Source organism: Leptodactylus fuscus, chromosome 2 (genome assembly GCF_031893055.1).
Source record: "Leptodactylus fuscus isolate aLepFus1 chromosome 2, aLepFus1.hap2, whole genome shotgun sequence".
Lineage (NCBI taxonomy): Eukaryota > Metazoa > Chordata > Amphibia > Anura > Leptodactylidae > Leptodactylus > Leptodactylus fuscus.
Window position 1 is genome coordinate 242,039,189 of NC_134266.1, and position 22,836 is coordinate 242,062,024.

At 41.0% G+C, this 22,836-nt stretch overlaps 1 protein-coding gene across 6 annotated transcripts in view; it reads right to left on the reverse strand.

The window, feature by feature from the left end:
• Nucleotides 1-22,836, reverse strand: part of NBEA (neurobeachin) — a 561,077-nt gene that overhangs the window by 40,874 nt on the left and 497,367 nt on the right. For all 6 annotated transcript variants that reach the window (XM_075265947.1, XM_075265948.1, XM_075265946.1 and 3 more), the window contains 2 exons: nt 20,385-20,537; nt 11,655-11,822 (listed from right to left, as the gene is read on the reverse strand). In XM_075265947.1, coding sequence (XP_075122048.1) covers nt 11,655-11,822; nt 20,385-20,537 — 321 coding nt within the window. The remainder of the gene's footprint in view (nt 1-11,654; nt 11,823-20,384; nt 20,538-22,836) is intronic.

Sequence of the window (22,836 nt, forward strand, 5' to 3'; positions counted from 1 at the left end):
AACTGGTGCTCAGCAGAGGCGTGGGCATGGGTAATGGGTGTCAGGCCTGCCTTAATCAGATACTGATGACCTATCACCAATATTATAATCCTGAAAGACTCCATAAACTTTATAATAGTTGTGATTAATTTTCCAAAGTACTTTCTGTAGAATGTCAATTCATTTACTTGCGGTTATTTTACTGGAATGTTTTGGGTTTTTTTACACTCCCAGGCAAATTTTACACATGATATTATTAGATTCAATTGATTTAAAAAATCTGTCTATCTATCTATCTATCTATCTATCTATCTATCTATCTATCTCATATCTATCTATCTATCTATCTATCTATCTATCTATCTATCTATCTCATATCTATCTATCTATCTATCTATCTATCTCATATCTATCTATCTATCTATCTATCTATCTATCTATCTCATATCTATCTATCTATCTATCTATCTATCTATCTATCTCATATCTATCTATCTATCTCCTATCTATCTATCTATCTATCTATCTATCTATCTGTCTGTCTGTCTGTCTGTCTGTCTATCTATCTCCTATCTATCTATCTATCTATCTATCTATCTATCTATCTATCTATCTATCTAATATCTATCTCATATCTATCTAATATCTATCTATCTATCTATCTATCTATCTATCTATCTATCTATCTCCTATCTATCTATCTATCTATCTATCTATCTATCTATCTCATATCTATCTATCTATCTATCTATCTCCTATCTATCTATCTATCTATCTATCTATCTATCTCATATCTATCTATCTATCTATCTATCTATCTATCTATCTCCTATCTATCTATCTATCTATCTATCTATCTATCTATCTAGCTATCTCCTATCTATCTATCTATCTATCTATCTATCTATCTATCTATCTATCTCATATCTATCTATCTATCTATCTATCTATCTAATAATCTATCTATCTATCTATCTCATATCTATCTATCTATCTATCTATCTCATATCTATCTATCTATCTCCTATCTATCTATCTATCTATCTATCTATCTCATATCTATCTATCTAATATCTATCTATCTATCCATCTGTCTGTGCCTTATTAATGATATATAATGACCCGATAGATGATAATATAGGTGGATTCCTGCAGGCTGGATATCAGCTCATCAGTTTTCAGACAAGTACAATGCTATGCAATGGTTACCACTTAACTAGATCATTCCCTGTCCCCAGAGGGGACATTACCAGGAGTTCTCCACTGCACAATATTGCCTGCTGCAGTCTATCACTGCACCAACAATAACAAACTGGGATTACCGAGAAACCATAACCACATCCTTCACAACGAGGAGGAGAAAATAATCTCTTATATCTCTCTGGTTGGTACAACCTTACTCCGGCATCCTCCATACTGGTGCGATCCGTGTCTGAAGAAGGTCTATTGTAACACAGACCGAAACATTACATATTGGATCACTAATCCTCTATCACAAGATAAAACGACATATTATCAAGTATGCTTTGTGTGCCAAGTTTATCTGAAATATATCTTATCTTATCTTGGAGTATTACAACCATCTGATTTCACTGCCATTGGTACTTGTATAACCTTATAATTCAATATGTATACCTATTGTGCATCATTTTATATCAAGTACCTCTCAAGTGTGTACATGCATTGTAAATACAGTGACTATACATATACCTGATCCTGCTTATCTCACCCACGCCCAAGATGATTGACAGCTCTTTCTCTATCCGTGCGTGTACATAGAAGGCTGGCAATCACTAAATGTGGGCGGGGTAATCAGGACTCTCACTGACTCTACTAGGAGTCCTGGCAGGATATACCCTGCTCCAAATAATATAAAAATATATAATCATGGATCTCAGCTTCTCTCCTCTATCATATAACCCTATATATCACAGAGCTCAGCTTCTCTCCTCTATCATATAACGCTATATATATCAGAGAGCTCAGCTTCTCTCCTCTATCATATAACCCTATATATCACAGAGCTCAGCTTCTCTCCTCTATCATATAACCCTAGATATCACAGAGCTCAGCTTCTCTCCTCTATCATATAACCTATATATCACATAGCTCAGCTTCTCTCCTCTATCATATAACCCTATATATCACAGAGCTCAGCTTCTCTCCTCTATCATATAACCCTATATATCACAGAGCTCAGCTTCTCTCCTCTATCATATAACCCTATATATCACAGAGTTCAGCTTCTCTCCCTCTATCATATAACCCTATATATCACAAAGCTCAGCTTCTCTCCCTCTATCATATAATCCTATATATCACAGAGCTCAGCTTCTCTCCTCTATCATATAATCCTATATATCACAGAGCTCAGCTTCTCTCCTCTATCATATAACGCTATATATATCAGAGAGCTCAGCTTCTCTCCTCTATCATATAACCCTATATATCACAGAGCTCAGCTTCTCTCCTCTATCATATAACCCTATATATCACAGAGCTCAGCTTCTCTCCTCTATCATATAACGCTAGATATCACAGAGCTCAGCTTCTCTCCTCTATCATATAACCTATATATCACAGAGCTCAGCTTCTCTCCTCTATCATATAACCCTAGATATCACAGAGCTCAGCTTCTCTCCTCTATCATATAACCTATATATCACATAGCTCAGCTTCTCTCCTCTATCATATAACCCTATATATCACAGAGCTCAGCTTCTCTCCTCTATCATATAACCCTATATATCACAGAGCTCAGCTTCTCTCCTCTCTCATATAACCTATATATCACAGAGCTCAGCTTCTCTCCTCTATCATATAATCCTATATATCACAGAGCTCAGCTTCTCTCCTCTATCATATAATCCTATATATCACAGAGCTCAGCTTCTCTCCTCTATCATATAACCCTATATATCACAGAGCTCAGCTTCTCTCCTCTATCATATAACCCTGTATATCACAGAGCTCAGCTTCTCTCCTCTATCATATAATCCTATATATCACAGAGCTCAGCTTCTCTCCTCTATCATATAACCCTATATATCACAGAGCTCAGCTTCTCTCCTCTATCATATAACTCTATATATCACAGAGCTCAGCTTCTCTCCTCTATCATATAACCCTATATATCACAGAGCTCAGCTTCTCTCCTCTCTCATATAACCTATATATCACAGAGCTCAGCTTCTCTCCTCTATCATATAATCCTATATATCACAGAGCTCAGCTTCTCTCCTCTATCATATAATCCTATATATCACAGAGCTCAGCTTCTCTCCTCTATCATATAACCCTATATATCACAGAGCTCAGCTTCTCTCCTCTATCATATAACCCTATATATCACAGAGCTCAGCTTCTCTCCTCTATCATATAATCCTGTATATCACAGAGCTTAGCTTTTGTCCTCCTATAATATGGTGTTCTCTTATAGGACACCTGATAGATTAAGCCCCCTCCACCCCATTATAGTCACAGAACTAAGTAAGTGAGCTGTTAGTACTGACCATCAATGTAGTAGCTATCTAATCCCAATTTTGATAATCCTGGTAAAATTACAATATGGAGTATTCCCTTTCTTTACTAAGCGAGTCACCAGGGTAGTCCAACAATAAGGATGTGGTATATACGTATATACAGGTTGTTTAGATCCGCCATTCTCTTTTAAACCAGTTCTACAAGCCTTCCATCAACAGTAGAGAGTGCGGTCTAATGGGCTGGAACAGCATTCTTTACAATTATACAATAGATCTGCCCAGAGGAAATGTGACAGGATTATGATGTCCCTATTGTAGTAAAGACAATTCCAAATAATATCTAATACTCCATATAATTGATGTTTACATATTAGAAAGAGATACCGCCTTTGTATCCAGAGCGTTCTGTCATGTTTCACCACAGGAGGAGACAGTCATTGTAAAGTTCATTATAAATTACAGCTTTACAACTGCAATATGAGTTAAGCTGTCATCATTTTCTCAGCCAGGGATCCCGGGCTGTCAAAGAGTGTCAATTTTTAATCTGACACAGGGAAGAATATTATCTGTTCCTCTGACCTTCTGATATTTTAATACTATAATTGCCGTGCTTAGTCGTGCAGCCATGATTTCACCTGTCAACCAAGAATGAATCAATACCCTCCAGCGTCTCTTCACATTTGAGTATTGGTTGTAGTGTGTCTTTCATTACACGTAAGACGAACGCTGTCTACACACCTGCACAAAAATATGTCAGGAGAAAAACGAAACTTCATATAAAAGTATGGAATCCCAACCCGCAATACAAAACATAGGACAAAAACAGACAAATATGTCATACAGGGTGAATTCTAGAACTACACGGAATATAAGTTTGCAAATCCCAGGCCTTTAAAGGGAGTTTCAGAGACTTTACTAACAATGTCTTATCCTTAGTGTGGGGTATCAATCAGGGGCTTATCAAGTAACCATCAGACACCAAGACCGACACCAAGAGGCAAATTCAGAACTTAAAAAAGGTATGAATATGTTGGTCTCCTTCACACATATCCATGACATACACAGCGACTTAACAGTTCAGGAAAAATGCACAGAGAGATGTCAGAGTACTGGGATAATGCGCAAAGTGATGTCACAGTACAGGGAAAATGCAACAGTGATGTCACAGTACAGGGATAATGGGGACAGTGATGTCAAAGTACAGGGATAATACACACAGTGATGTCACAGTACAGGGATAATACACACAGTGATGTCACAGTACAGGGATAATACACACAGTGATGTCACAGTACAGAGATAATACACACAGTGATGTCACAGTACAGGGATAATACACACAGTGATGTCACAGTACAGGATAATACACACAGTGATGTCACAGTACAGGATAATACACACAGTGATGTCACAGTACAGGGATAATACACACAGTGATGTCACAGTACAGGGATAATACACACAGTGATGTCACAGTACAGAGATAATACACACAGTGATGTCACAGTACAGGGATAATACACACAGTGATGTCACAGTACAGGGATAATACACACAGTGATGTCACAGTACAGGATAATACACACAGTGATGTCACAGTACAGGATAATACACACAGTGATGTCACAGTACAGGGATAATACACACAGTGATGTCACAGTACAGGGATAATACACACAGTGATGTCACAGTACAGAGATAATACACACAGTGATGTCACAGTACAGGGATAATACACACAGTGATGTCACAGTACAGGATAATACACACAGTGATGTCACAGTACAGGATAATACACACAGTGATGTCACAGTACAGGGATAATACACACAGTGATGTCACAGTACAGGGATAATACACACAGTGATGTCACAGTACAGAGATAATACACACAGTGATGTCACAGTACAGGGATAATACACACAGTGATGTCACAGTACAGGATAATACACACAGTGATGTCACAGTACAGGGATAATACACACAGTGATGTCACAGTACAGAGATAATACACACAGTGATGTCACAGTACAGGGATAATACACACAGTGATATCACAGTACAGGGATAATACACACAGTTATGTCACAGTACAGGGATAATACACACAGTGATGTCACAGTACAGAGATAATACACACAGTGATGTCACAGTACAGGGATAATACACACAGTGATGTCACAGTACAGGGATAATGGGGACAGTGATGTCAAAGTACAGGGATAATACACACAGTGATGTCACAGTACAGGGATAATACACACAGTGATATCACAGTACAGGGATAATACACACAGTTATGTCACAGTACAGGGATAATACACACAGTGATGTCACAGTACAGAGATAATACACACAGTGATGTCACAGTACAGGGATAATACACACAGTGATGTCACAGTACAGGGATAATACACACAGTGATGTCACAGTACAGGGATAATACACACAGTGATGTCACAGTACAGGGATAATACACACAGTGATATCACAGTACAGGGATAATACACACAGTTATGTCACAGTACAGGGATAATACACACAGTGATGTCACAGTACAGGGATAATGTACACAGTGATGTCACAGTACAGGGATAATACACAGAGTGATGTCACAGTACAGGGATAATACACACAGTGATGTCACAGTACAGAGATAATACACACAGTGATGTCACAGTACAGGGATAATACACACAGTGATGTCACAGTACAGGGATAATACACACAGTGATATCACAGTACAGGGATAATACACACAGTTATGTCACAGTACAGGGATAATACACACAGTGATGTCACAGTACAGGGATAATACACACAATGATGTCACAGTACAGGGATAATACACACAGTGATATCACAGTACAGGGATAATACACACAGTGATGTCACAGTACAGGGATAATACACACAGTGATGTCACAGTACAGAGATAATACACACAGTGATGTCACAGTACAGGGATAATACACACAGTGATGTCACAGTACAGGGATAATACACACAGTGATATCACAGTACAGGGATAATACACACAGTTATGTCACAGTACAGGGATAATACACACAGTGATGTCACAGTACAGAGATAATACACACAGTGATGTCACAGTGCAGGGATAATACACACAGTGATGTCACAGTACAGAGATAATACACACAGTGATGTCACAGTGCAGGGATAATGTACACAGTGATGTCACAGTACAGGGATAATGTACACAGTGATGTCACAGTACAGGGATAATACACACAGTGATGTCACAGTACAGAGATAATACACACAGTGATGTCACAGTACAGGATAATACACACAGTGATGTCACAGTACAGAGATAATACACACAGTGATGTCACAGTACAGGATAATACACACAGTGATGTCACAGTACAGAGATAATATACACAGTGATGTCACAGTACAGGCATAATACACACAGTGATGTCACAGTACAGGAATAATACACACAGTGATGTCACAGTACAGAGATAATACACACAGTGATGTCACAGTGCAGGGATAACACACACAGTGATGTCACAGTGCAGGGATAACACACACAGTGATGTCACAGTACAGAGATAATGTACACAGTGATGTCATTGTATAGGAATAATACAGTGATGTCACAGTACATGGATAATGTACACAGTAATGTCACAGTACAGGAATAATACACACTGTGTACACAGTCACATCATAACATATGAATAAAGTAATTAGAATGATGTCACATGAAGACACTATAATGTCCCAGTAATTGGAGGTTCACTCAGTTCTCCACATTCCCTCTCATCCTCCATAGTTTCCACTAATACCAACCTAGATCTCAGTGGAAATGGAAACCTTAGTTGCTGGGCTCCACAGCAGTTGCTTTGTCTTCTATCCTTGTAATTCCGGCCATGTCAGAATGATGGGGGTTTGACTCTTGGCCTCACTAATTTGAAAACTCCATAGCACTCTGCTGTTAATGAAGTAACAGAAACAGTGCCATTCATTCTGATGTGGCTGTGCTTGGTACTACATGTAGCCTAGTGCAGCAGTCACAGTAGCGCACACAGCTGTTACAGAATATATGGCATTGTGCCTGGTAAACTGGAACAAGCATTATGGCCCTTTCCAATAACTGATCAGTGGTGTGGTTTATGTCCAAAACCTGCACCCTCCTCAGGTGATACAAGCAGCTGCCAGTCTGCATAGTGTGCACTGTACTGGGGCCAAGCCTGGCTATTACAGCTCAGCTCCCATTCACAATACCAGACATAACCTAGAGAAGAAAGTGTAAATTGCAAGAAGATATCACGAATCACCTTAGCAGGATCTTTATATCTGCAGAGATGGATAGTTGTGATAGGTTATGTACATGCTGTGAATATAGGCTTCGATGTATAGAGCCTGTTCAGACTGTATCGTATAAACATTAAACCCTTTAGGAACCAAACCAAGAATCCAGCTACTCCTTTATCCTAGAGAACGGCTCTAAAATGGGTAACAGAATAAGCCGCAGTCTAGTGAGATTAATGGTTTCCATTATAAGGTATAATATGTATAGCTTCTTATATAGAAGGAGGGATACTGAGGATTTAGGATGAGTACATAAATGAATAGCGAGATCCCCTGACATGTATTATTTGGGACAACAGGCGGAGGAGTGGAGGTTGTGGTGGTGGTGACCTTCACCATTGTCCTGCTTGTAGTGTTTCAGTCTATATACTCCGACATGCAAACCCCACATAAAATAACAGCTGACATTAGAGAAATCTGTTCCCAGACTAGAAGAGCCGGGCATACATATAAGATAGCTCTGGTCGACTTATAGGATAGATGGCAGATATAATGGTGCAGTCATGCTGCCATATTCATTATATACAGTATACTTATGGGTGAGCCCTAGTACTGTATGCCTGGAATTGCTGACAAACTATTATTTAACTGAATGGGTCTGACCTGCAATGCTAGATAAAGCCCATATACAAAAGTGGCGCTGTCCAAACAGCCATTGGGTCTCTCAATATATGTCTTGAATTTCCCAGTAATTCTTATTCAAAAGCAATAATAAAAGAAGTAACCTTGTTACTGTATGCCCCATAAAGGTTCTAGCCAAATGGTCATAAGCATAGAAGTGATAGATGGATGGATAGATAGATAGATAGATAGATAGGAGATAGATAGGAGATAGATAGATAGATAGATAGATAGATAGGAGATAGATAGATAGATAGATAGATAGGAGATAGATAGATAGATAGATAGATAGGAGATAGATAGATAGATAGATAGATAGATAGATAGATAGATAGATAGGAGATAGATAGTAGATAGATAGAAGATAGATAGATAGATAGATAGATAGATGATAGATAGATAGATAGATAGATAGATAGATAGATAGATAGATAGGAGATAGATAGATAGATAGATAGATAGGAGATAGATAGATAGATAGATAGATAGATAGATAGATAGATAGGAGATAGATAGATAGATAGATAGATAGATAGGAGATAGATAGATAGATAGATAGATAGATAGATAGGAGATAGATAGATAGGAGATAGATAGATAGATAGATAGGAGATAGATAGATAGATAGATAGATAGATAGATAGATAGATAGATAGATAGTAGATAGATAGATAGCTGTATAATTATTATATGTACCTGTATAATCCTATATTAGTAATGATATATGATACCACACGTATATAGCACGCTAGCTCAGAGCCTGGCAATGTATAAATTAGAGCATATTTTACATACAGCAGATGGCAGATATCATGGGGACTGGAGGATGGCGCGAGCGTCTTCCACTTCTCAGCACTACTCATCCAGCAGCTGTTGCACTTTGAGACTTCTCACGTCAGATTTACATAGTCTACTATCGAGCAGGATCCAGATTTGGATGACTGCTAAGTAACAGGGTGGACTTGTGATATACAGGTGATAACATATGGGTAAATAACCAAATGTTGAAACTAAAAAGCAAAACAGTACAACTATGGGGTCATAATGAGTGTATAATATAGGGGACTGCTACCAATTGCAGTTACCAACTGCTACACAGTAATGTCATCTGATAATCTAGCTAGAATATATGGACCATAAAGAGATGTCAAGGGGTTTCTTATCTGCACGCACTGTCATATCCACAATGGAAACAGTATCCACTTCTGGTGATGGTCTCAGCTGTTGGGCCCCAACAAATTCATGACTGACATATTATAAGGGTCACCCATTAATTATCTTAATTTTAATAATTTCTCATTACTCTTAGGGCTCCTTCACACGTGAGCCCAGGGGAGGTTTTTGACAGCGGATTTCGCGTCAAAAACCTCCCCTTACAATGGTGGTCTATGCAGACCACCAGGCTTCTTTTTTCCGCTAGCGGCGAGCTGCTGCTAGCGGAGAAAAGAAGCGACCTGCCCTATCTTCAGGCGGAAGCCACGCGGGTTGAGCTGCGCGGCTTCCACCCCCGGCAGCACCCTCCTATGTCGGCTCATTCATTTGAGCCGACAGCGGAGGGGAAAGCCGCGATCGGGATGGTTGCGGCAGGCGGGTTTTGACCAGAGAGAGACGCGGCTCGCCGAGTCTCTCTCGGTGTCAAAACCCGCGCAGGCAGTTCATGTGTGAACTAGCCCTTAATGATGACCAATACATGACATCCTGAATACACTATTTAAGGATTTGGTATGTTGTATTGTGTTAGTATTATTGTAAATACAAAGATGTGTTTTGGGTTTTTGTTTTTTTTTATTTGTACGTTCCTCTTGGCTGGACATGATTGTGTCATGAGATGAGCAGCTTTTCAAGACACCATGAATTTGCATTATTGTATCACAAGTGATATGCTATAAATTTCTGTGTGTGGACATTCAGTGGTTGTGTTGTGAACTGCAGTCTGTTAAGGGTCTTTTTGCTAGCATGTTGCAATATTGTATTGAATTGGTTTCAAGAAAAATTTAAGACCTTTACCAAATTCGAGCTATTGTAAACTAAGGGTGGACACCTCCGTGCACTGTAAGTGAATATCTTCCTATACTACTATAGTCATCTCAAAAAGTCACATATTCCACTACAGAGTAAGGCCCGATACAAATGAAGGTGAAAGCGTAGCACAGGGCAGGGGACACCTTGATACTATAACTTGTACCAGAAAACTGGCATAGTTCTACCTGAAATGTACACTCGTCCCTGGCCGAAGCCTCATAGTAATTTTGCCATATCTGCCATAAGCACTTGTAATATTAAAGACCAGCACACAATGCATTGGTCTTTATGAACTGCCCCCACTTTGTCATGCCTAGGGCCTGTACACTGATGCATGGATTGGGACCCCATGAAGAGAACCCCCGTGTCATGCAATACTTCTTTGATCCCTATATTTGCCCCAACACAGCTCTGCAAAGTGCGTTCGTTCAGGTTTAAATAGGTTTTGCATGCTAAAAAGTCTGATGACCGATCCAAAAGCAGATCTGCTGATAGACAGAGAATGGAGCAGGAAGCAGACAGCTCCATTCTGTGTGTAGTGGCAGGACAGCATCACTGCAGCTTAGCTTCCATTAATGTGACTGGGAGGTGATCTGGTTTGGCCACTACACAGAGAACAGAGCTGATCTCGATATTGATGGCCTAGCTTGGATAGGTGGTCAATATTTTTAGTCTGGAATATCCATTTAATGAGTTGATAAAGCCTAAAAAAATCTAGAGTGCATTTATCAAGCTTTAATAATGTGTCTGCTAGAGGAGTATACTGTACTGACTACCAAAAAAGACTACTGAAAGAAAACACTCATGATAAATGTATTGCCTCCATTGGCCTCATTTACAGTTTGTACGTACTCTCTTAAAGGCTGGAATCAGGTTCCTATGGCATTGCATTTAGATGGATGTATTTGGCCTACATCTTCCAGGGCCTCATATTTATAGCCTCTATATATTGTGGCACCTGCACATGTATGGCAGATATATTCATAGAATAGAAACTAAATGAACGTGACTCAAATTGCATCCCAGGACGTACAGAACATTGCCAGGTCAGCCAGCTCTGTACAACCCGTACCCAGAGGAACAAGGGCAGGGGTTATTGACCATGTCCCACATCCTACATTTAATGCTGGTGTTGTAATTCAGCAGAGCTGGAGATAAGATTGGCTATTGAATGAGGTAGAAATCACTGTGTCACATACATACCTCTCGTAACGCGGGATCAGTGACACCTTCCATGATCAGAGACCCTTCGTATGTCAGATAATGAAAGACATTCAATGCACGCACTGCTTCCGGACCTCGCTGCTTGTAGCCAAATATCAGATCTATCCACTGGTGGAGCTGACATGAGACAAATTCACTCTCCAGTGCCTGGAATAAATGTGAAAACAGGATGGTTTAGAAAGAGAAGAATTTGTAGGAACCTGTACAAAGCCCATATAAGTATACACAGAGTTATTATTTTATATATTATATTAATTTTGCATGTCTATAAGTAATAGAGGACGTTCAGTTTTACAATCCCTTGTTTTAAGATGGATCCCCTGAACATAACCTGATGTCAGGTTGTCCCCGTGTATTCATTCCGGATATACACACTGAGTTACAATAGAAGAGGCACTCCGCTGATTATTATTTCATTATGTATCTATTCCCCCAATATCTATAGTTCAGCCAGTATTGTGCTCACCGGACTGCCAAGGAGGATGACAAGGACTGACTGGTCTGTGTTATGTTTCTGTTCCTTCCCGCTTTATGTCACGTTTTCTCTGTAAGTTTTCCTGCACTTGGTTTGTTCCCTGTTATTTCCTCCTCTCCCCCTGTCCTGGTGGGCGTTCCCTAATTTGGTTTAGCCCAGAGCTTTATAGGTTTGAGCAGTGGCAGCCATCTTCCTCTTTGGCTGTCGTCCTTCATGAGCTCCCACTCTCTCCCCCCTTTTATTTTAGCTTTTCCCCCCTTTTCAAAAAAAAAAAAAAAAAAAAAAAAAAGAGGAATGGAGAGTTTTTTTGGTAATTTGGCATTGTGATGTGTTTCACGGAAAAATTTCACTGTTTTAATATGGTGGTTTTATGGTTCTGTATCATCTTTGTTTTTTTTCTTGCAGTGAATCCTCGGTTTCTTTTGCAAAGTCACAGCTGGTGTGCAAGAAAAGATGAGGGCCGATTGGGACGTTGGATGGGTCCTCCGTATTTCCGGGGCGGGGCTTACCCCTTCTGTTTGGTTAAAGTTGTTGACGTCATAGTTATTGATTACATCAAGTTTAAATAAGCGCTGTGTCCGACCTACCGCCCATGTAAAAGGTTAATTGTTGTCCTGGTCTTATTTCATTTTGAAAGGGGAAACCGGTGTATAGAAGGGGTTCTATATGATCCAGGCAGTCTTATCTTACATTAGATTCATACCTGCACTTGGGTCTCCATTCTTTGGGTCCACTTGGGGACCAGAAAACACAGAAACCCAATCCGCTTAAAAAGCGGTGACCGTGGAAACCTGTGGACCCATGGACTATATCACGCAAAATCACGGCCGCAAAATAACGCGGCGTATACGATCCAGGCTCCCATTGAAATCAATGGGAGCTTTTACAGCGCTCAAAATCTCACACGCCGTATACGTGCCAGGTCACACGGCACGTTACTCCATGTGAATGGACCCTAAGTCAAATAATAAAAGGTGTAAAGTTAGACTAGACCGTCTTAAAGAGCACCAGATCATGAAACAGCATTGGACAATCTGGTGCAGTTTAAGACTAGTCTGATGCTAGATTTACACTAGCATTCGGGGACCCCATTCTGCTTCAAATGGAGGACTTTTCCCTGAAACCTGGCAGACCCCATTATACTCTATAGGGTGACCACTTTTTAAGCAAATAGGGTTTACATTTCTTGGGTTCCCAAGTGGACCCGAAGGACAGAAACCCAAATGCGAGTGTGACCCTAGTGTAACTTTGTATTGTCTAAAAGTTAGACAGGTTTAGTTAATGTTCCCCACACAGGGCCGCCGATAGGGCAGTACTACTGGTACTCGCGTCAGGGGCCCGGCCAAATTGAAAAATGGGGGGGGGGGCCGGTTTTGGCCCGCCACCGTGTGCCGGCCCCCTGGCGCCCGTAGCAGTCATTGTGTATGTCCTATTTCAACTCAGATCTGCATCCAGAGGACGCAGATCTGAGTTGAAGACATACGTGGCTGAAGCAAGGAGCTGACACAGGTCAGCTTCTCGCTTCGCCGCTGCGCGCCTCTCTCCCTGACACATATGCAGCTGAAGCGAGGAGCTGACCTGTGTCAGCTCCTCGCTTCGCCGCTGCTACTGGCTTGTAGACGCGATGTGATCACATCGCGTCTAAAAGCCAGTAGCCGGCGGCAGCGGCGAAGCGAGGAGCTGACCTGTGTCAGCTCCTAGCTTCAGCCATCGCGTCTACAAGCCAGTAGCCGGCGGCGAAGCGAGGAGCTGACACAGGTCAGCTCCTTGCTTCGCCGCTGCGCGCCTCTCTCGCTGTCACATATGCGGCTGAAGCGAGGACCTGACCTGTGTCAGCTCCTTGCTTCGCCGCCTCTGCTACTGGCTTGTAGACGCGATGTGGTGACGTCACATCGCGTCTATAACTGTGCGCCAGTGTGAGAGAGAGGACGCGCAGAGAGCTGCGAGGGAACGAAGGAGAAGGTAAGTCAGTCAGTGTAATGTGGAACGTGAAACTGGGGGCAGAGAGAGGACGGCATGACACTGGGGGCAGAGATGGAGAGGACGACATGACAATGGGGGCAGAGATGGAGGGGACATGAATATGGGGGCAGAGATGGAGCGGACGGCATGACACTGGGGGCAGAGATGGAGAGGACGACATGACAATGGGGGCAGAGATGGAGGGACATGAATATGGGGCAGAGATGGAGGGGACATGAATATGGGGGCAGAGATGGAGAGGACGGCATGACAATGGGGGCAGAGATGGAGGGACATGAATATGGGGGCAGAGATGGAGGGGACATGAATATGGGGGCAGAGATGGAGAGGACGGCATGACAATGGGGGCAGAGATGGAGGGACATGAATATGGGGGCAGAGATGGAGGGGACATGAATATGGGGGCAGAGATGGAGGGGACATGAATATGGGGGCAGAGATGGAGGGGACATGAATATGGGGGCAGAGATGGAGGGGACATGAATATGGGGGCAGAGATGGAGGGGACATGAATATGGGGACAGAGATGGAGGGGACATGAATATGGGGGCAGAGATGGAGGGGACATGAATCTGGGGGCAGAGATGGAGGGGACATGAATCTGGGGGCAGAGATGGAGGGGGGGAACATGAAACTGGGGGCAGAAATGGATGGGCGGACATGAATCTGGGGGCAGAGATTGGGTGGGAGACATGAAACTGGGGGCAGATGAAGGGTGTATATGAAGCTGGGGAGAGATAGAGGGGGGACATATAATGTACGGGTGACTGTAGGAGGATTATACTGTGTGCGGGCACATGAAAAATTAATGAGAATGGGTGGAGTCAACATAACGGTGGGTGGGGCTAAATTTGCCGCACATTTTGTCCCTCTTTTGGCTCTTCAAAAGTTGGGAGGTATGGGTACAGGGGGCAGTGGAAAGATGTTAGAAGGTGGACGGGGGGCGGGGGGGGGGGGATTGTTGGGGCATCGGGTGTGCGGCACTGCGGAGATGGAACTGGGGCAATAATATATAATATATAAGTTTTTAGCTGGAGAACTACAAAGCACACAAGACCTCCAAAGGTATGTGTGCTTTGTATTAATAATGATGTAGGCGGCTATGTTACTAGCATAGCAGCCTGTTTGGGGGTGGGACTTTCACTTTAAAGGAGTGTTCACATTGTGTTTTTGGCCTCCCTTGCCGGGATACATTGGTAACCAGTCACAATCAGCTCCCCACTTATCCCTGCACGGAGAACTGCAGGCCCCCCCTTTTTTTTTAATGGCCAGTTCTTCGTGCAGGGATAAGTTGACAGCTGATTCTGACTGGTTACCAACGTATCCCGGCAAGGGAGGCCAAAAACGCAATGTGAATAAGCCCTGAGGATTTATTAGGAGGGCTCTTATAGATGGTGTTGGCTCTCTATAGGCGCTGTCACACGTAGCAGATTATACCTGCAAATAGAATCTGAAGCCTTGTAATGCTGCTAAATAAAGGGAAATGTAATACATAATTGGTATGTCGCAAAATAAGGTAGTTTTAAAATGGCGGGCGGGGGGGGGGCAGACACTTAGGCTGTATGGGGCCCCAAAATTCCTGATGGCGGCCCTGTCCCCACAAATAAAGCTGTGCAAAGACAAAGAAGTATAAAAGCCAAGATGGTGTGTGATCAGGAACTGAAGAGAAGCTGGACTGTAGAAATAAGGGCAAAATATAGGAATGAAGCCTGGAGAAACACACGTCAGATGAGGGATGGAAAAATGTTTTTGCTGGAGTGCTTCTTTAAGTAAGTTTGCTTGTTTCATTTGGATCAGCCAAGGATCTAATGTGCATGAGGGCTGTATAACCATCTCTGACTACAGCTGAAGAAGAAAAAATGATCAGACATGTTGGATTTCAACATGTCCAATGCTTTGTTCTCTGAAACTCATGAGAAAGAGAGAAATAGAAAAACAGAAAAAGAGAGGAGTGAAAATTAAGAAAGAAAGAGGAATAAAACGGACAGAAAAATAGCAAGAGAAAATATTAAAAAAAGAAAAAAAAAGAGAAAGGAAGGAAAGAAGAAAAGGTAAACAGACAAAAAGAGCATAGAAGTGAAGAGAATGAAAATTTAAGACATAGAAAGAGAACAAGAGGAAAAGATAAAGAGAGAATAAGAAGATGGAAAAGAGAGAAAGGAGCGAACGAGGAAAAAGAGATGTAAGAAGTGAAGCTTGTGATATGGCACGATTCATCATGGTGTCAATGTTTTATAACCCTGTCTGTAATCTGGATCCTCGCACACTATCCAGGGAGAATAAGTTTTTGTCTGTAGTAGAATTCCAGTTGATGTCAGCATGAAGATGCTCAGTAATGTATTCAGAGATTTTTGCCCATATCTCGCTCACTTTTAAAGATTCATGTAAGCGGCAGAAAGCGGCGCTCTTATCTAATTATGTACATTAGGGGGCAGAGGTCTCGTGGCTAGAGGGGCTGGGTGTAATAATGTTTTTGCTGTATCAGCGACTTTAGATCTTGGTTTGGTTTTTTTTAACACCTTGTGTCAGTTTCAGATCGGCATGTGCTGATAGTGATGTCCCTGATAAAGCAAGAGATTCTCTTACATCTTATGGAAGTCGACTGAAACACTCATTGGAAAATGTATTTGTTAGACTAGAGTCAGGGTATATAATAAGGGTGCCCTACATCTTTTTTAGATCTGGGCAAAACTCAGCAAATTAACCTACTTAAAGGAGGAGAAGGGTTCCAATAAAGGATTCCTAGGTTCCCTTAACTTTTAATGGCTTTATTAATAATAATAATAATAATAATAATAATAATAATAATAATTATTATTATTATTAGATAGCATAAAAAATTGGATTGTTTTTTTTATTTCTCCACCAGAAACGGTGCCCCTCTTACACATGTGCTGTTGTCTGGTAATGCAACTCCAAATACAAATTCCAGTATCGGGTACAGCACATGGTTAAATATCCTAAATTTCTAGGACCCCCCCCCCCCCCTTTTTTTTTTTTTCTCGATTCAAGATAACCCCTAGGACCATTTGGCCTCTGCCAGATGGCACATTACTCTCATTTTTAGGCAGGGTTCACACTACCATTGAATTCCGTTATGAAGGTGTCCATTAAAAAAACAAACAAACAAAAAAAAAAAAAGAAAACCTATCATAACGGACACAAAGTCTGTTGCCCATAGACTTCAATGTTAAAAATAAAATAATGGACACTTGCCATCCGTTTTTCTGTAACGGACAGCACAGTCCTACATGTAGGATTTTTTTTTTGACTGCTGGAAAAAAACGGATTTGGGTGTAAATGGACACAAGCAGACACAATATAAATCCCATTGAAATGAATGGAAATTTTAACAGATTTCTGATGGTTCAGTTAGTGTCCGTTGCTAAAATCTTGTAACGGACAATAGCTACGGACACTGCTGATGGTCACCAACGGTAGTGTGAATGGCCACTTACTGTTCCATAATATGTTTTTCTGATCCCAACTGTGTACCAATGGGGACAAACATATTAGAATAACCCATAATTGTAAGGAAAGTCCCTACACCAGTATCTCCCTAATGAGAGTCATTACTCCTTCTGACCCACGTCTAGACCTTTTATACAGTCTTTCTATGCACTGATATAAGAGGCAACAACCTCGAAACAGCCGTCTGTAGATGTGAACCTCTTTCTTTTGGAGGAGTTATACTGACTTGGCAGATTATGCCCTTAGGTTTCCTTGAAAACCAGATATTAACTTACAGGGAACTACCTTCCCATAGGTGGCATTAGGAGCAAATTCCTCTTTTTCACCAATGAGATCTTATTTGCGTATTCCTTCCCCCGAATTCTTGACAGGGCATGCATGGCCGAATAAGTCCCTGTACCAGTCTCTCCCTAATGAGAGACATTACCCCTTGTGACAACTATGAGGAGTAAGCCATGTCTACATTGGTTCAAGAATCTGTCATTTCCAGCCAGATCATAGTCAAAACCAATTCCCAGTAATGAACTATTGGATTCTCAGGTTGTCATATAACACCATGGCCATAGACTGAAGATTCATTCCAAAGTAATTCATTAAAAAGTCGCATGAGATGTGTTTTATTTCCGTGGCCATACAATATATGCACCTATCTCTTCAATGTTGTTCATGCATAATTTTAATAAAGCAGATGAATTTGCCTTTGTGTGTTGCTTCTATTTTTGGCCATCAGCATCAATTCAGGCCTGCAGGGATTGCGGGGCCGAGGACGGCTGCAGATGCACATCTGTGAAAGCTTTCTCTCCGCCGCTAGATTATGATTGATGAAGCTAGCATTAAGGTAATGTTATCAGGGACTACTTACTGCTCCTGTCCTTTGTGACATCACTGAGGTCAGAGCATAACCGCGTTAGCATTGAACACAATGCTTTATTAATGTTTCATGAGTAACTCAGCAGTAATCAGACTGGATCTTATGGGTAAATGGGACCAGGACGACATCCCCCAATGTATATCCTGGATATTTCCACCCAATATCAAGTAGTCAGGGCTCATTGCTGCAGTACTGTAGTAGAATATGATACTGTAAGTAAAGGATATGAAGATCTTCATGTAGCAGAGCTGATATAGTCATTTATTTCTAATTATTTCAGCATCGCTGAGTTTACATAATTTAGACCGTGTACCTACGGTCATGTGTTAATGTTATATTACCATATTAAATTGGGGCACATGATCATCTCAGCTCTGCTACACTTGTAAGGATGGTGGTTTTTTTCTAATGTTCTCATTATTTAGCAATTACAACAGGTAAAATATTAGCAGACCTACTGGTATATTATAAGGTACATTAAAGGTTTATATACAACCCTATAGGGATATTTACATACCAGTTACATAAATCAAAATAAAACAAGATATAAAGATGAAATGTGATTAAAGCAACATCACCTTAAAGGGGGTGTCAGGGTATGGAAGCAAAAAATATATTAATTTCTTTTCACTCAGTCAAATCCTTAGGGCTCATTCACACGGGGCTAATAGGGGGCGTATTTTGATGCTGAATCCACCTCAAAATCCGCCCCCTTACAATAGAGGTCTATGTAACCGCTAGCGGTTTGTTCCCGCTTGCACAAAAAAAGAAGCGAGCTGCCGTTTCTTCAGGCAGATTCTGCAGCCGATTTAGCCTCGGCATCCACCTCGCGACACCTCCCTCCAGACTAGACCCATTCATTTGGGCCTAATCCGGAGTGGGAAGCCGCGACGGGATGTCATGCACTGTAGCAGCAACCCGTCGCGGCAGCCGCCACGAATGTGCACACGCGGAATCCCCAGCCTCAATAGTTGTCAAGTGAACACTTATTTGGCTGACAACTATTCCTTCTGACCCCTCCATACACAAGCACACTCAGTTTTGTTCTGACCCTTCCATACACAACCAGCCTCTCTTGGTAGCGTATCTCCTGTGAGATGGGCATGTTGAAAGGATTGATGCATCCATTAAATAGGGATAACAATGGTCATGGACTTCTGTGCATGTATTATAGCTTCTTTATTACTGGAGGACAAGTGTGGATAGGGAAGGGACTTCTGGGCTGACCATACACAAGATACTTGGCCTTATTCCTCCCATACACGTGTGCACAGCCAAGCAAGTTGCAGCTAGACACTAGAGATGAGCGAATAGTATTCGAAACTCTAGCTTCAAATACCTCGCTCCCATAGGAATGAATGGAACAGCCGAACACCAAGGGGTTAAGCGCCGTCCACTTCTATTCATTCCTATACAGTGAGTTATTTGAAGCTAGAGTTTCGAATACTATTCACTCATCTCTACTAGACACTTCTAGTGGCGTCTTATAAACCTAAGAGCAAAGGCGTAACATATGTTGGAAATTCCATATGCCCAAAATCTTCTCTCGACTGAATCTATGAAGGAGAGTTAGGAGGCCCCATACACATTAGATGATTGACATGTAACTGGGATATAGCTATACAGGCTGCGGAGGTAGCAATTGGTACGGCCGCAGGAACCTTAGGGGAATCCAAGGCCTCTCTACAAAATAAGAAGACATCAGTGGTATAGATAGTGCAAATTTGCATTGTGCCCAGGAGATTCAAGTTAGACCTCTGTGACCACCCTAAATCTGTTCTATATACCCTTTTAGACAAATAAGGTAAATATGAACAAAAATTGAGATTAAATATGTCCATAAATGGCAATATCTGGATGCAGTAAGATCTCTCAGCTCAACAAAATACACATTATAAAACTCTCTTACCATTCTGTTGATACGAACAAAGTCTTCCGGATTCTTTGCCCATGGCGGGAGATCTACATCATTGACCACATTGTTGTCATCCCGCACTCCAAAGTTATAGCTATTGTTGTTAACAAACATCTCCGGCAGGTAGTAGAATTCAGGAATGAGCTCCTACACATCAAGAGAAATAAAAGACGGTCAAGTGCTGCAAGCAGAATATGTCACAGTTTAGACAACCTAAATTAAAATACAACTAAAATGATTGTTCCCAAAAAAAAAACATGGCTGCTCTCTTCTGAACATAGTAGCATACCTGGTTATTTCTGGTATTGCAGTTTAGTTCGGTTTCAATGAATGTAGCTAAGCTGCAATACCACACACAGCCAGCGAACAAGTATGGAGCTATTAGTGGAGGAAAAAAAATCTGTTTTTTCCCTGACGTAGTGTCACCCATATCCATGGCCTGTGTCTGGTATTGCTGCTCAACACCATTAGGCCACGGATAATAGTGGCACTGTTTCCAGGACCTTTTGACTACTTTTTCCTTGCTTATATAGAACATATCTTTTAAAACCGTACAGTGTGTCACAATGTCAAATGTCATTTCCCTACCAATACTGCATCCAAATTACATAAGATGCCTATAAACCAAAAACTTTTTTTTAGATTGATATACTCATGTTATCTGTGGTTAGATACAAATCCAGAACCCAGCACCACAAGTGAATTATGCTAGCCACTGAGCTGCCTGGACAAGCCCTACATAGGATTTCTCCAAGAGAATTTGCATTATAAATAAGAATTGGTATAAGATGGTAAAATGCTATTATTTACATTGACAACATACTTTCCCCACCCCAATAGTCTTTAGACGTGTATTAATTCACCGATCAAGGCTCCTAAAAGCATTATGTGCGTCTGCAGCGTAATATGATCAAAATGATCCTCCAGCTCCGGAAATCTGAGAGCCATTTAAGCCATGTAAAAGCCACACTGGAAACAACGAGAACCACAAGCTGGCAACACTAAAAGTCACTTGGTAAGAGAAGGTTACCACTTAACCAGGCTGTCATATATAGTGTAAATTATAGTGAGACTGTAAACCCGTGAGAATAAGATCATCTAGCCATGTCTGAGACGTGGAAAGTATACTCTGTAGAGCATGACATCTCGTGTAAATATGTAGCGTGCCTAGGGCCCACCAGGAAAGCTAATTCTGGGAGCCCACCATGTTATATATTAAAAATTACCTGACAGCAATGTAATATTTATAAGTAGTAGTGTGCTCTCAAGGTAGAGTCAATGTGTTGGGCTAATAGTTATGACTAGCTTTAGGCTGTGTTCACCCTGGCATCATGGCTTCCAGTAGAAATAACTGGGAATCATTTTTAGATATACAGATATAGAAGGGTTAACTATCATAGTTTGCATAATGCAGGTGCGATATTTTGCCCCTCAATCGTTCCTCTTATTAGTGCAGAAGTTGCCTGTCAATTCAAATGAATTGCTGGGCAGCACCTATTCTGAATGCGGTACCCCTCCAGCAATTCATATGAATAACCGGCAGTTCCTGACGCTCACCTTTACCAAACACTTCAATGTGAAGGGTTACTCCCAGTCAAAGTGGCAGTGAGTCAATTCACTGACCTATTTTCAAACTGGCTGATAGTAATGCTGGTCACATAGCTAGTGCAGGGACCCTAATGTAGCTTTAGGAGTCCCTGTACTAGCACATACAGAATTCTTATCTCCAGGACCCCTGCGCCAGAATAAAAAAAAACTCATTGAGTTCATTCAGCATTGGTTTCTATTTACTTACCACAGAAGGCAAATTCCTTTCATGATAATGTTTTTTTTTTTCTAATTTTTTAAAAAAATAAATTCAACAAAATGGGTTGTGTGGGGGAGTTTTTATTTAATTAAAGTAAAAAAACCCTTCTCTATTGTCTCTTGAAAGTGATTCACTGTCAATGTAACCAGGAATAACCCAATCACATTAAATTGCTTAATTAGAGGTGGGGGCAGGAGATACTGACTATTCACATGAACTGTAGGATGGTTACTGACATGCAAATGAACACAGAGACCACCCAGTAATTCAAATAGTGGGAAGCAAGACTTAACATCACAGGCAGATCACAATTTACAGTGTATTGTATGTGATACTGCTGTGACTAGGACAAAGATCATTTTTAATCAGTTTATCCAAAAGAAACATCTCTGTCATTGGCCGATTCTACACAGATAACCAGCGCTACAGCCATTATAAAAATTAAGAATAGAAACATATCCTAATCTTAATCTTTTAATATAATAAATCTAATGAATATGTATTAGTAGAAAATCCATTAGTAGTAGAAGGACAGTAAATGGTAATTATATTGCTGGAAAAAACTGTTCCAATTTTCCAATGTTAAAGTGTATGTATTGTTTTACGTCAATAGTACTTGGAAGTTAATCTCTATAGAAG